Here is a 12369-nt window from a genome sequence, read left to right as displayed (position 1 = left end):
GGTTATAGTTCATAAATTTTAAATTTAATTTTGATTTATTTTTCAATATAAAATTTTAAAATGTATTTACAATGTGTTTTTTTTTATAATGAAAATTACTTAATTAATTTCAAATCAAAATTAAAATTAAAGGACTAAAATTTAAATTTATGATTAAGTAAAATTAACATTTGAAAGTACACAGATAGACTAAATTCTAAAATGGTGTTCTATTTTTTTTTCTAAGAAAAGGATAATATTCAAACTGTTAATCAATTTTCCTTTTTCGGTCTGACGACGGCGCGAAGGCATCAGAGACTCAGAATGGCTCTTTCGGTGGACTGTCGCCGGAGTTCGTCCAAAAGCCTTTGTAAATTCGCGACTCGGGAGCACCATCTCTTTCATGGATTCCTTTCAAGTTTCTCCCTATCAATCTAACTCCTGCTGGAGACCACCAATCCTTTAGGGTTCGTCGGAGTTCCGATCCTATTCCACCCGTGGTCGCGAGCTCACTCTGGACCGATTGAACCAACTGGCGCTTGTTCTCGTCTCCATAAGTGCCTCCAAGTAATATACCTCTTTCTTCTCAAGGGTTTTATGTTCCCCTTTCGCTTTTGACTTGAGGATGCCCATGTTCTGATATCTTGAAGTATGTTTCCTTTTAATCTGATGCAAATCTATTTTCTAACGGAGAATTGTTTCGAGTGGCTTTTCAATTTATCTGTATTTTTTCCTTTCTTTACTTGTAGGAGATTAAGATGACTCAACCATCAGTGATACTTGCAACCGCTAGCTATGATCATACTATTAGGTTTTGGGAGGCCAAAAGTGGTCGCTGTTACCGAACCATACAATACCCTGATTCTGTTAGTTCATGAATCCTTCTGTTCTCTGTGTTTCTTGGTTATTCTGAAAGGAGCTTTGGTAGTATGACAAATTGGATAAATAAGAAAGTTATCACATTCTCGGAATATTATGACATGACGAATTACTATAAATCATGTTCCTTACCCATTGGTAGTTTGGTTAAGCTGTGCGGTAGTTCTGTCTCAGGGTTTTTCTTGACTAACTAGGGTTGATGATGAATGTTTTTTACTCCCTCGTATGCCTAATTATCATGAATTATGTGAACAGCAAGTTAATAGACTGGAGATTACCCCAGACAAAAGATATTTGGCTGCTGCTGGTAATCCTCACATACGGTTGTTTGATATCAATTCAAATAGCCCTCAACCAGTATGTAACCTGCTCTAACGCCTTACTGTTGTTATTTTAACTTTTCTTCATCTATTTTTCTTTTCTTCCAGAATCTCTTTAGTGAAAATAAATTTTTCTTTCATTTTCTAATGCGTCTGTTCTTTCTACTTTTACCCCCTAACTACATGGCAGATAATGAGTTATGATTCACATACTAATAATGTAATGTCAGTGGGGTTTCAATGTGATGGGAACTGGATGTATTCAGGTTCGGAGGATGGCACAGTAAAAATATGGGATTTAAGGTACAGAAAGTGTTCAAAATATGGGATTTGATGTTGTTTAGACTTGCATTCAAGGTTACCTGGACTTATTTCGAGAAATTCAGGGCTCCTGGTTGTCAAAGAGAGTATGAAAGTCGTGCTGCAGTTAACACTGTTGTTCTACATCCTAATCAGGTCATATATCACACTACCCCCTTTTTTGCAGTTTCATGTTATTTTACTTCAAATCCTATTAGCCGTACTTGAGGAGTGGAAATTTGTTCCTTGTCACAATAATAATAGTACTGCGCTAGAAAATTCACTAGAGCCTGTCCTGAATGCAATTTTTATTTACTTTATAGATATGAAATGGAATTTTAATATTGTAATTTTCATTTAACCAATTCTGTCTTGCTTTCCTATGAAAGATTCATCCTAGGGAAAACTACTAACCTTATAATCTTGCTTTTGCATTGTTAACCAAATTTCTCTCAATTGTAGACTGAGCTGATATCTGGAGATCAAAATGGTAATATCCGTGTGTGGGATTTGACTGCAAATTCATGCAGCTGTGAATTGGTATGGCTTTGTGCATTTCATTTGTGTAATCATAATTGAATGTGCCTCTGCCTTTTCATACTTTGTTTGAAAATGACTGTAGATTGTCGTATTAATCTTTGTGATAGGCTAACACACTTTAAACAAGGGAGAATTATTCGAATGAAAATAAGATCTTTTGGTGAAAAATATTAGCAACTATTCTCAATATTATTGCTTAAAGTTTGAGATAAAAAGAAAAAGAAGTGGAAGGGACAAGCTGTCCTCAAGACAGTTAAACTGTGGAAGAAAGAAGGAACATTTTCAAGAGGAAGGGGATTGAAGTTTAGAGATAGAGGAGGTTCAAGAAATCAAAGAGTTCAGAACAGTAGTTCTGTTGTAATGCTTCTTCTGAATTTTATGTCAAAGGACCTGAACCTTTAATTTAACCTATTTGTAATCTCCTAAATGCGAGTTTTGTACTTTGATTACTGCCAAAAAACGAACAGAAGTTGCCTAGTGACATGGATTATCATGGTTACATCCCAATAATTTAGTGTGATCCCAGGTGCCAGAAGTGGATACAGCTGTAAGATCTTTGACGGTTATGTGGGATGGGAGCTTGGTAGTTGCAGCAAATAATCATGGCACGTGTTACGTCTGGCGCTTGTTACGTGGCACCCAGGTTGTACATAATGCCAAATGCTAATAATTATCGTCTGCTGTACAATTTGAATAGGCTAACTCATTTTTCTCTTCAGACGATGACAAACTTTGAGCCACTTCATAAACTTCAAGCACACAAGGGATACATTCTCAAGTGTCTTCTTTCACCTGAATTCTGTGAACCCCATCGGTCTTATTTCTCAAAACTTTATACATTCTATTTTCTTTTATTTCTTCTGGTTGAACAATATATGTTGGAATAAATGATTGTTGTGACTTGGATATTTCTTCAAATTATAACATTCACGTGGCTTCACATCTTTTAGATACCTTGCCACTGCATCTTCTGACAGCACTGTCAAAATCTGGAACGTTGATGGATTCACGTTAGAAAAGACCCTTATTGGTATCTGGCTCTCATTTATCTAGTGTTATTTCTTTTAAATTATTACTATACTGGATCTCACTGGCAGTTACTGAGAAGCAAGTATAGTGCTTTACTTTGCAATTCCATGTGCTTTTCAGGACACCAACGCTGGGTGTGGGACTGTGTCTTCTCAGTAGATGGTGCATATCTTATAACAGGTGACTGGGTTATTGACAAATCTGAGGGCCTCAGTAGGCAATATTTTCTATCTAAATTTCTGTTGACCATTGTGCAAACCATTATGCATTTTGGTGCAGTGGGTTAAGGGAGTAAGCAATATATCTACATATCACGGATCCAGACCAATGTAGCCATTTTTCTTAGATATTAAATAGCCTACAAGCTTGTAAAAAAGAAAAGGGTGTGGATATTCATAGTTATAAAGAAAATAAACTCTAAGGACAAGAATGACAATTAGAATGGACAGACTTCTGTTATTTTTTTAGTTGGTTCTTTCTATTTTGGCATTCTCATTGATGCATCCGTAAAACCTTCACTATAAGTTTTTGAAAATAACTCCGGGTGTTTGTGATTGCCAGCTTCTTCTGATACTACTGCAAGACTCTGGTCCATGTCAACTGGCAAAGAGATGAAGGTTTATCAAGGACATCATAAAGCAACTATTTGTTGTGCCCTTCACGATGGAGCCGAGCCATCCTCCGGTTGAAACTGGAGTTAGTGTTCATAGTGTGTGGTATGCAGCCACCTCCTTTTCCGTCATTTGTAAATCATAAACATATTTGGTTGAGTCTTCCAGTAAGAGACATATATTTATAAATCAAACAATTTCAATCTTCAGCAGTAGAGCTAAATAATTTATCAATTTTGTCCAAGTGTGTTCTGATCACGAGCATTGATCATAATCACTCTTCCGAATCTCATCTTATTGTTTTCAAAATGAGTGAAATTCAGTGTTTGTTTATTTGGATTCTGGTGTAGAGCTTCAGGTAATGATGGTTCAAAAATTTAGAAGCAGGACTATGGTTGTTTTGTATACTGTTTGGTTGGGAAATGTAATAAGACATTATGAGATGATTATAGGAATGGAACTTGAATAATATATGCAGTGAATCAGGTGAACGTGATTGGAATGATAAAGAGAAGGATAGCATGACCTCTCGAAATGACACTGAAAAGTGAAATTCAGTTGGCCGATGTTTTTCTCATCTACAAGGCCAGGAAACTAAACCAAGAAATGAGTTAGATTTGAATCATACTATTAAACTTTGAAAATTTTCATTCTAACCCTAAACCTTTAATAGAACAACTTTAGAAGACTTTGTGTTTAATTCGTAGGCGTAAAAATTTGTGTTGCTTGTGTTTTGTAAGTGATCAATCCTAAATACAAAATAAATTAATTAATTAAATAAAACTTGGGAGTTAAAAAAGAAAGGAAAAAGAAGAAAAAATTAAGGTAATGGAGTTGAAAGAAAAATGATTATTATTTTTTCATGTGTTCAAATTTATTTACATAAATAATTTTTGTTGGCAAGTTCTTTTTTCATATCCATGAATATTCAAATCAGCTTATGTTTAGGTTGACTGATTTTATAAAACAACCATCTAATGTTACGCTCATAAGATTTGAAACTCACTACAGTTTACCAAAAAAATAAATCATAAGATATTAAATCATATGCCCAAATCTGAAATTCATTCCCAATTCTTTTGTTATTATAAAAGAGAGATTAATAAGTTGGGCTTTTAAGTCACCTGAAATAAACACAAGAAAGAAAAGTAGCATCTCAACCTGGGGAAAGCGTGGCGGTGGTTCCACCAAGTTGAGAAAAGATATAAAATAACTACAAGTCAGACCAACAGATAATCCTGGTAAAAATTAGCAGAATGAAACAATTCTAATATTGATTTTCTCATTATAGCTCTGTGGGCATCCAGGATGGGATTTGGATGGTTCTGCTTGCAGTATCAGATGCAAACATATACACAAAGCAAATAAAATTTCAGCAAAATTTCTAAAAAAATCTGCATTGGTTATTCACTTAGAGAGGTAAATAAAATCGTCTCTTCATTCAAAACTTTCCCTCCGCTCAGATGTTCTCCACGTACTTCAACTTCGTGCCACTGCTTGCTATGATACACACAACAAATATTGCATTGCTCATTTCTATAGCTCCCTCTGAGTTTGGAGTGGGGCAGGGTAGACTGTAAAGAATGCCTTTTGAGGGGCTTTCTCAAGGGTTCTCATTGTTCTTTGTCTGCTACCAACCTCCAAATATCGATGGCCACCGACCACACTGCATAAGAAGCTAGTTGTATTTAATGACATAATGAATACTTTTTGATGAAGTGAACAAAAATCTCAAAATGAAGGAGAAGGGTTAAATAGCAATCAGATACTCACTCAATGGCTAGGCTACCTAGGATGCAATAGTTCTTGCTCAATGGACTCAAATTCTTTAAGGTTGGTAACTACATTTTGAACTTTTTTTGATAATTGGTCGGTATGTTCTTCAACAATTTTCATAAATGCAGCAAGCTGTTCTTGGTATGTCGAACATAACCGTTTCTTATTCCGCAGCTCTATAGTGAGTTCCTGTATTTGCTTGTCTTTTTCATCCTGCAAGGAAAGTTCAAAATCAATGATTTTTCATCATGATGCAATACTATAGTTATATGTCAATCACCCACAGAAAGATTTAGCTATGAACATACAATTCATTCTTCTTCTGTAATTGCAGTTAAAGATTTTTTTTGTTGTTGTTAAGTTTCAAATCTCTCGTCAGTTTACTAGTTTCCCAAACTACGAATGGTATAGTAGAATATTCACGAGCAACTAATATGCTAGGTGGGTGATCATCATGGCTCCAACCATTAAGATAGAGGTGAAAATGCAGACAATCACGTAAGGCATCACAAACGAAAGTATCAAAACATGTTATGTTCTAAAAAATCGATGAAATTCACCTATAGAACAAGAAGGCTAGGTAACATATACCGATTGGTGGTTGAAAAGGGAAAGACATGCCTGGAAGGTATGAAGCTCAAGTTAGTATGTACGAACAACTGTACTTTTCCCAAATCTTAGTAATTATATCAGTATAGCCATCAGTATTGAGACTGAATAGTTATATTCATTTGTCATCTGGTCATGTGTGTGTGCAGCTATCTGGTTACTACACTCCAAAAAGCTCGAACAAAAATCAGAAGAGACAAGATGTAGGAAGTTCGGAAATGGAGAACAAGTTGGCTTAGGGGGGACAGTCTCAAGGAGAATCCGCTCGTTGTATTTTGTTCCACAATATAGAAGCAAGGAAGGAGCGTCATCCTAAAGAATTTCATAACAAAATACCAGACAGGACCAAACCATATTTAGTCTATATATTTGTATATGTACATATATCATATATTTACACACGTTTTTTTAAAGAACTGAACATTCATTAAGAAAGAATGAACGAACACAAGAGCATCCAGAAAACACGCTCAAAAGCGAGAATTTTCCATTAAAGGAAGAAGGATCTCCAATCTAGAAAATAAGACCCAACTTACTGTTACAAAAAGGTTTCTTCGCCTACACCCAAATAAAAACATCGGACCTAGCAAGAGACTGAACATCATAAGGACCTCTTTCTAAGCTTTGAAAGGTTCTTTTGTTTCTCTCTCGAAAGACCCAACAAAACAACACACCCCATAGTCTATATTAGCACTTCTAAGGGAATAAGCATGTTATTTGCTTCTCCTTAATTCATATTTCATCCAAATGAGTTAGCAAGTATATTGCCTATATAACTTTTGCTTCGCCAAACCCAAGCACCCTACCAAACTCCAAAGTGGACGTTCAATTTTTCTCCTTAACTGGCTGAACTAATCATGGTCAGGTCAGTTTTATTTAATAGATGTATTCATATTAGTCAGTTAAAAGGCCAAGCTTCCTCCTAACAAAACTAAAATTATTGTTAAACCCATACTCGAACTTAAAGAGGTTAGCAGTGGCATATGCGTCAATAAAATATGCAAACAATAGTTCAGTTGCTTTGCTAAAAGTAAAACTTACTGTGACATAGTGATTAGATAATATGCAGAACGAGAAAATTGTGGTTTTAATGTGCGAAGTGACAAAATTGTTTTTGGATAAACTTCATAAATTCATCTTTGTTTTCCTTTCTTTAACAATCCATTCATTTTAATACTAGGACTAATATAAACATTATGCACGATCAACAATTCTTCATGCTAAAAATTGGTCTTATAAAATTTTGCCGCTTCTTTAGTATACTTGCTTCCGATAGAGAAAATTAATGTCCTTCGATCAGAAAAAAACCATTTTAATCTCCAACAATTTATTGATGAAACTAGAGGTTTCTCCCTAAAAGCAAGGTAACAACTACAGTAAATATACATAATCTTTGAATTTTTATAGATACCCTACAAAGCAGTTGAGGGGTGAAGAGGCAAAGATGTTTTTACTTCCATCTCCCTTAAAAAGTAAAGAACACAGTTTTATTCTAAAGTATTATGTTTGATTGAAGATAACAATAGGGGAAGAGAAATACTGACCATGGTCTGCCGAGCTTCACGAGGAGAAACCACAAGAGGATGATTATGTTCCTTTACAAATTTTGTAATCACCCATTTCCCAGACTTATCATATTTGACATGAATCATTGCCTTACAGCCTTCTCGTGTACTCGGCCGTGGCTTCCGAACTGCCCCAAATTTACCTCGGATGCTGACACAATGTCCCTCTTTGTTGCATCCAAGTCTTCGAGCAAGTATTCGCCCATCTTTTTCAGAACGACGACAGGACATCACACGCATAACAAATCCCAGTTGACGAGCATACTTATCATAGAAAATCTTGGCAGCATCTTCCGATTCAAATTCCATTCCCTCATAAGGCTCAAGAATAATATCTCCATCACAATCATTTAATTCTGTTCCCGCTGGACTCTCTAATGATCCTCCCTCTATCCCTTCCTCTCCCTCGTCTGCGTCCACTGCCAGAAGACATCTTTCACTATTATCTCTCAAATCCATCTGAAAGTTATCAATATTTATAACTAAATCACTCAGGAAGAAAGTGGAAAAAAGAAAGATGATGATCACACATTGATTTCTAAAAGCATATGAAAAAAAAATCCCTCTCGACTGAATTAACAGGGTAGGAAAGAGGGAAAAAAGGGAAAATCCATCAGCAATGGAAGAGACACAGCGAAAAACTGACATAAAACATCAAATATAAATACCCCATTTCCTAATTCAGATCATCAAAAACAAAAAATGGCGGCAAACCCAAGTCCTGAAATGGGAAACTAGAGTCGACTCTGTAAAGCAAAATTCGGTGTCTGTGTTAAGTAAACAGAAACAACAATTGAATTTGCAATAAAAAATGAAACCCAGAGGAAGAATAGAGTTTTCAAGCGTAATCAATTCAATTATCTTCTTATCATAACTTAAAACTGGAACGCCAAGAATTTGGAAAAGAGGAAAAGAAGAAGAAGAAGTAGGAGAAACAATACCGTTGATGAGAGGTGGAAGAGTTGATTGGGCAGAAGGAAGAAAGAAAGGGAGTGGCGGGGGCGGGGGCGGCGTTTGCTTGGGGTGATTAATGTGAAAGAAGCTTCGAGAAAAGAGTTGAGGATGGAGGGAAAAGGGAGTGAAAAAGAAGATAAAGAAGGTGAAAACTGAAAACAGAGATGTGTATTAGTCTTTTGTGTTGTTGCTTTGTATTGTGGGTTCGGATTTTGGGCTTTAGATCCAATAACTTAGCCGCTCCAATCAAATCAATCTTTTTTTCTTTTAATTAAAAACTCCTTTAATAACCATTTTTTTAATTACATCTTCCAATTAATACTATCTTTCAATTTTAAATTTTGTGTATAATAAATTTGATTTATGAATTTTAAAATTGTACTTTTTTTAGTTTAAATTTATATAAAAATAGACGCAACAATTAGCTTTTAAGTTTTTAAAATATACCTCCTTATTAGTTTCTAGACATTGTTTATATTAATAAAAATAAAGATTATCTCATAATTAAAAAAAATAGAATATACATCTAGTACATTTTTAAATATAACATAATTAATCTAAATATATACAAAATAAAATGTTATCTAAGGGTTTGTGTAGGATTGTGGTAGTCTTATTATTTAAAATAATTATATATATATATATATATATATATATAATATATATATATATATATATATATATATATATATATTATATATAATATATATATATATTTCAAAATTATGAAAATATTCTAAAACAATAAATTTTCAAAGGTTTAATTTATATTCTGGTTTAAATGGAAGTCATCTTTTTTTAAAAAAAGAAAAATATATTTTACAATCCCACAAAATATTGATATTTTTTAAAAATTTGTTTTGAATTTGTATGTTATTAAAGCTGTATAACATCAAATTTTAAATTGGGTAATTAATATATAGTAGCTAATATTCGTTGATATAAAGTAATGTCTTATTTGTGATTATATTGTTGTGCCACTTTTTCTTTTTGTTCGATAACGTTACGATAAATGAAACTATAACGTTGTCAATTTGAGTAATGAAATCGAAATTAAATTCAAATAAACATTCATTAATTTTTTTCCAAATCAACCACACCAATTACCACTACCACTCTTTTAACAAGTTGATCTTTCCCATGTTCACATAACATTATCTATGCAGTTCATCCCCAACCCCCTCCTATTCTTTTCTCAACTTCTTACAAGTAGTAGGCAAAGAAAGATAGGAGAGAAGCACCAATGAAGGCTCCAACAGCTGGCAAAGCAGCAGCTGCATCGGAGGATGGGCCAGGTGCGGCAGCTGGCGCGGCAGCTGGCCCTTCACTGACAGCCATAGTAGCACTCACGGCGGCAGCGGCAACAAGGACGGCACAGGTCACCTTCTTCATGTCCATGGTGGTTTATAAAAAACAATAAGAGACCCGCTTAGGAAAAGCAAAGATCTTTCTTAATGCAGTGATTATTGAGCTTCAGCCGAGCGGGTCTGAAGAAAACGAGAGATCTTGGAGGGTTTTTATAGCTTTTGTTTAGGGTATTTTTAGGCCAAAAAAGTTTGAGGGCTTTTCTAAAAATATGATTTGTTTGATTTTAGTGGTGGAAATTAGAGTGATTTGTTTCTTATTGCAAATTCAAAGCATCAAAAATAGGGTGTAATTTGTTATTTTATTTGGCCAATGAAACTGTTCTCATCCTCTTCTGTTCGCTGTCAATAAAGCAATTAATAAAACACAATTGTAACTCTATTATTTGATTTATAAATTTCAAATTTTTTAAAAAAAAGTGATCGTTCACTCAAATCATATATATATATTGACGATTAATATATAGATGTTTTGATTATGTTTATTAGTTACATTCAAGATTATATCGAATATTTTTTGTATCATTTTGCATCATAAGGGTGATTGATATTCATTCAAGTTTAAGCAACGCTAGTTAGTGGGTATATTTATAAATACAAAGACAATAATAATTTTTTTATTAACTTTTACAAATGGAGAAGTAAAACCATATATATAAATATGTGTGTTTAAATTTAAGATGGTAATAATATTGCACAATCCTAAAATAGCATAGTGGTATGTTGAACTGAGAAAAACTCTCATAATCATTTGATTACAAGAGATTAAGAAATTAAAAAAAGAAACATGTAGTAGTTATATATAAAACTTAAGCTAAGGGGCCTTTGAAGGTCCAATCACATGCATACTGCAAACTCATTCTATGTAATAATAATATCTTTCACTCATTGTAGCTCCCAAGAGCTGAAAAAGAATAATTTTGATCAATTATTAAGTTTCTATTTCTTTTTTGAATTGATGTGACACATAAATGTGGTGGGCTAAAGAAGACAAAGAGTAACTGTTAGTATGCAAATTGGATGTAAATAGGGCTTCTAACTAGAAGAACACGTATCATTAATTAAAGATGACTCAATTTTGCCTTAAGACGATAAGATCAATAGATAAATTAACTTGCACTGTTGAATGAAAGTTTGAAATAAAATTGGTAGCAAAATTTAGGTTCTCTTTAGTTCTTGTTACGTGGTCCGTTCGTTAGTAAAGGCATGTAAAACTTTATTTCAAGAGCGATATAAATATTTGAATGACATATTGAAATACACTGTCTTTTTGCAGTCACTTTCCATTGAAAAAAAAGGAAGAAATAAGAGTTTTAACGCACAAAATAAACTTTCGTTTGACAAAGAAAATATGACACCCAAGTAATAGTTTTATTTCTCAAAATCTTTTATAGAATACATGTGATATTAGTTAGAACAAGCTAAAGTGACATAAAAGGAATTGCTTCATCTTCTTCGGTGAAACACATTTATGCCATAAAAAATGATGTATTTGTAAGGAATTGTGTCAAGAGTCATTGAAGGTTAAATATATAATTAGAATCCATTTTCACAATTAGATCCAGCTAATCTTAAAAATAAAGGCTCAATTTTGGTTTAGACTCATGTTCATCAAAAGCGTAAGATAACGTCTCTTCTTGAATCACGACAACCCAACATTTACTATAACATAAGTCGAATGGCCCAATTTTTGAGATTGAACTAATATATCTATTTGGAACAAATTTTGAGATGTTTTTTTGTAGTTATTCTAAGAGATGTGTGTATATTTTGATGTTCTTGAGATTATTATTGTAGCATTGTGCATATAACTTGTTACATGATGTGTTTACCAAATTAAGAACATTTTTCATTTCATTTTATTTTGAATCTTCATGCCAAACTTAAGCCCTCATTAATCTTAAAATAAATTATGTCTCAATTAGCTAATTTGAACTTCCTTTTAAAGAAAATTCATCATACATATAACCAGTCTAACTATTCATGATCTCATATTAATCATCTCTTCAATCTTTTGTTAAAATATTAACAGCAAATAGAAAACCTCCATGTATCGCTTCAATGGTATAATATTATCTATGTACTTTTATTTCTAGTTTTTCTCACCAATTAGTTGTTGATCTAGCCAACTAGTGAGACTTTTAGTTGCACACCAACAAAATAGTATTGTTGCATCAGAGAAAAAAAAAACATGTAACACACTTTGGTTTCACCCTTCTACTAATTGAAACCAATATCTTTATCTTAACCCTTTCATAATATCAAATTTTCAGCAGCAATGAGTAGAGAGTAAGGAGACAATATATTGCATAGAGAGAGAAGAACATATAGAGAGAGATGATTTTTGTCCACATTACAGAAGTATAGAGCATATAACTTCTCAAGTTGTTTATCTAAATATTATTTACATGGGCCTCCCCTCTGCCCCAAAACCCATTTATTA

The 12369-nt window shown here is 33.4% G+C and overlaps 2 protein-coding genes across 4 annotated transcripts; one reads left to right on the top strand and one right to left on the bottom strand.

Moving 5' to 3' along the window:
• The first annotated feature begins 228 nt into the window (after positions 1–228).
• Positions 229–4113, top strand: LOC101205954 (target of rapamycin complex subunit LST8-1). 2 transcript variants are annotated; one of them, XM_011653817.2, is made up of 11 exons: positions 229–546; positions 729–845; positions 1114–1215; positions 1369–1481; positions 1565–1634; positions 1941–2018; positions 2545–2661; positions 2738–2832; positions 2969–3048; positions 3168–3227; positions 3609–4113. In XM_011653817.2, the coding sequence occupies exons 2-11, from the start codon at positions 738–740 to the stop codon at positions 3734–3736; spliced, it is 951 nt and encodes a 316-aa protein (XP_011652119.1). In that variant the 5' UTR covers positions 229–546; positions 729–737; the 3' UTR covers positions 3737–4113. The 2 variants fall into 2 exon arrangements, with proteins under 2 accessions (XP_011652119.1, XP_004136587.1); XM_004136539.3 differs by having other exon boundaries at positions 231–628.
• A 608-nt stretch (positions 4114–4721) lies between these two features.
• LOC101205726 (protein FAR1-RELATED SEQUENCE 5) lies at positions 4722–8722 on the bottom strand. 2 transcript variants are annotated; one of them, XM_011653815.2, is made up of 4 exons: positions 8550–8722; positions 7588–8067; positions 5432–5647; positions 4722–5336 (listed from the first exon to the last, which is right to left on the bottom strand). In XM_011653815.2, the coding sequence occupies exons 2-3, from the start codon at positions 8065–8067 to the stop codon at positions 5444–5446; spliced, it is 684 nt and encodes a 227-aa protein (XP_011652117.2). In that variant the 5' UTR covers positions 8550–8722; the 3' UTR covers positions 4722–5336; positions 5432–5443. The 2 variants fall into 2 exon arrangements, with proteins under 2 accessions (XP_011652117.2, XP_004136586.3); XM_004136538.3 differs by having other exon boundaries at positions 4722–5324; positions 8550–8719.
• Positions 8723–12369: the final 3647 nt, after the last annotated feature.

The sequence above is a fragment of the Cucumis sativus genome, chromosome 3 (genome assembly GCF_000004075.3).
Source record: "Cucumis sativus cultivar 9930 chromosome 3, Cucumber_9930_V3, whole genome shotgun sequence".
Taxonomy (NCBI): Eukaryota; Viridiplantae; Streptophyta; class Magnoliopsida; order Cucurbitales; family Cucurbitaceae; genus Cucumis; species Cucumis sativus.
The sequence above is the reverse complement of the archived record's forward strand: the minus strand, read 5'-3'. Positions and strand labels throughout refer to the sequence as shown.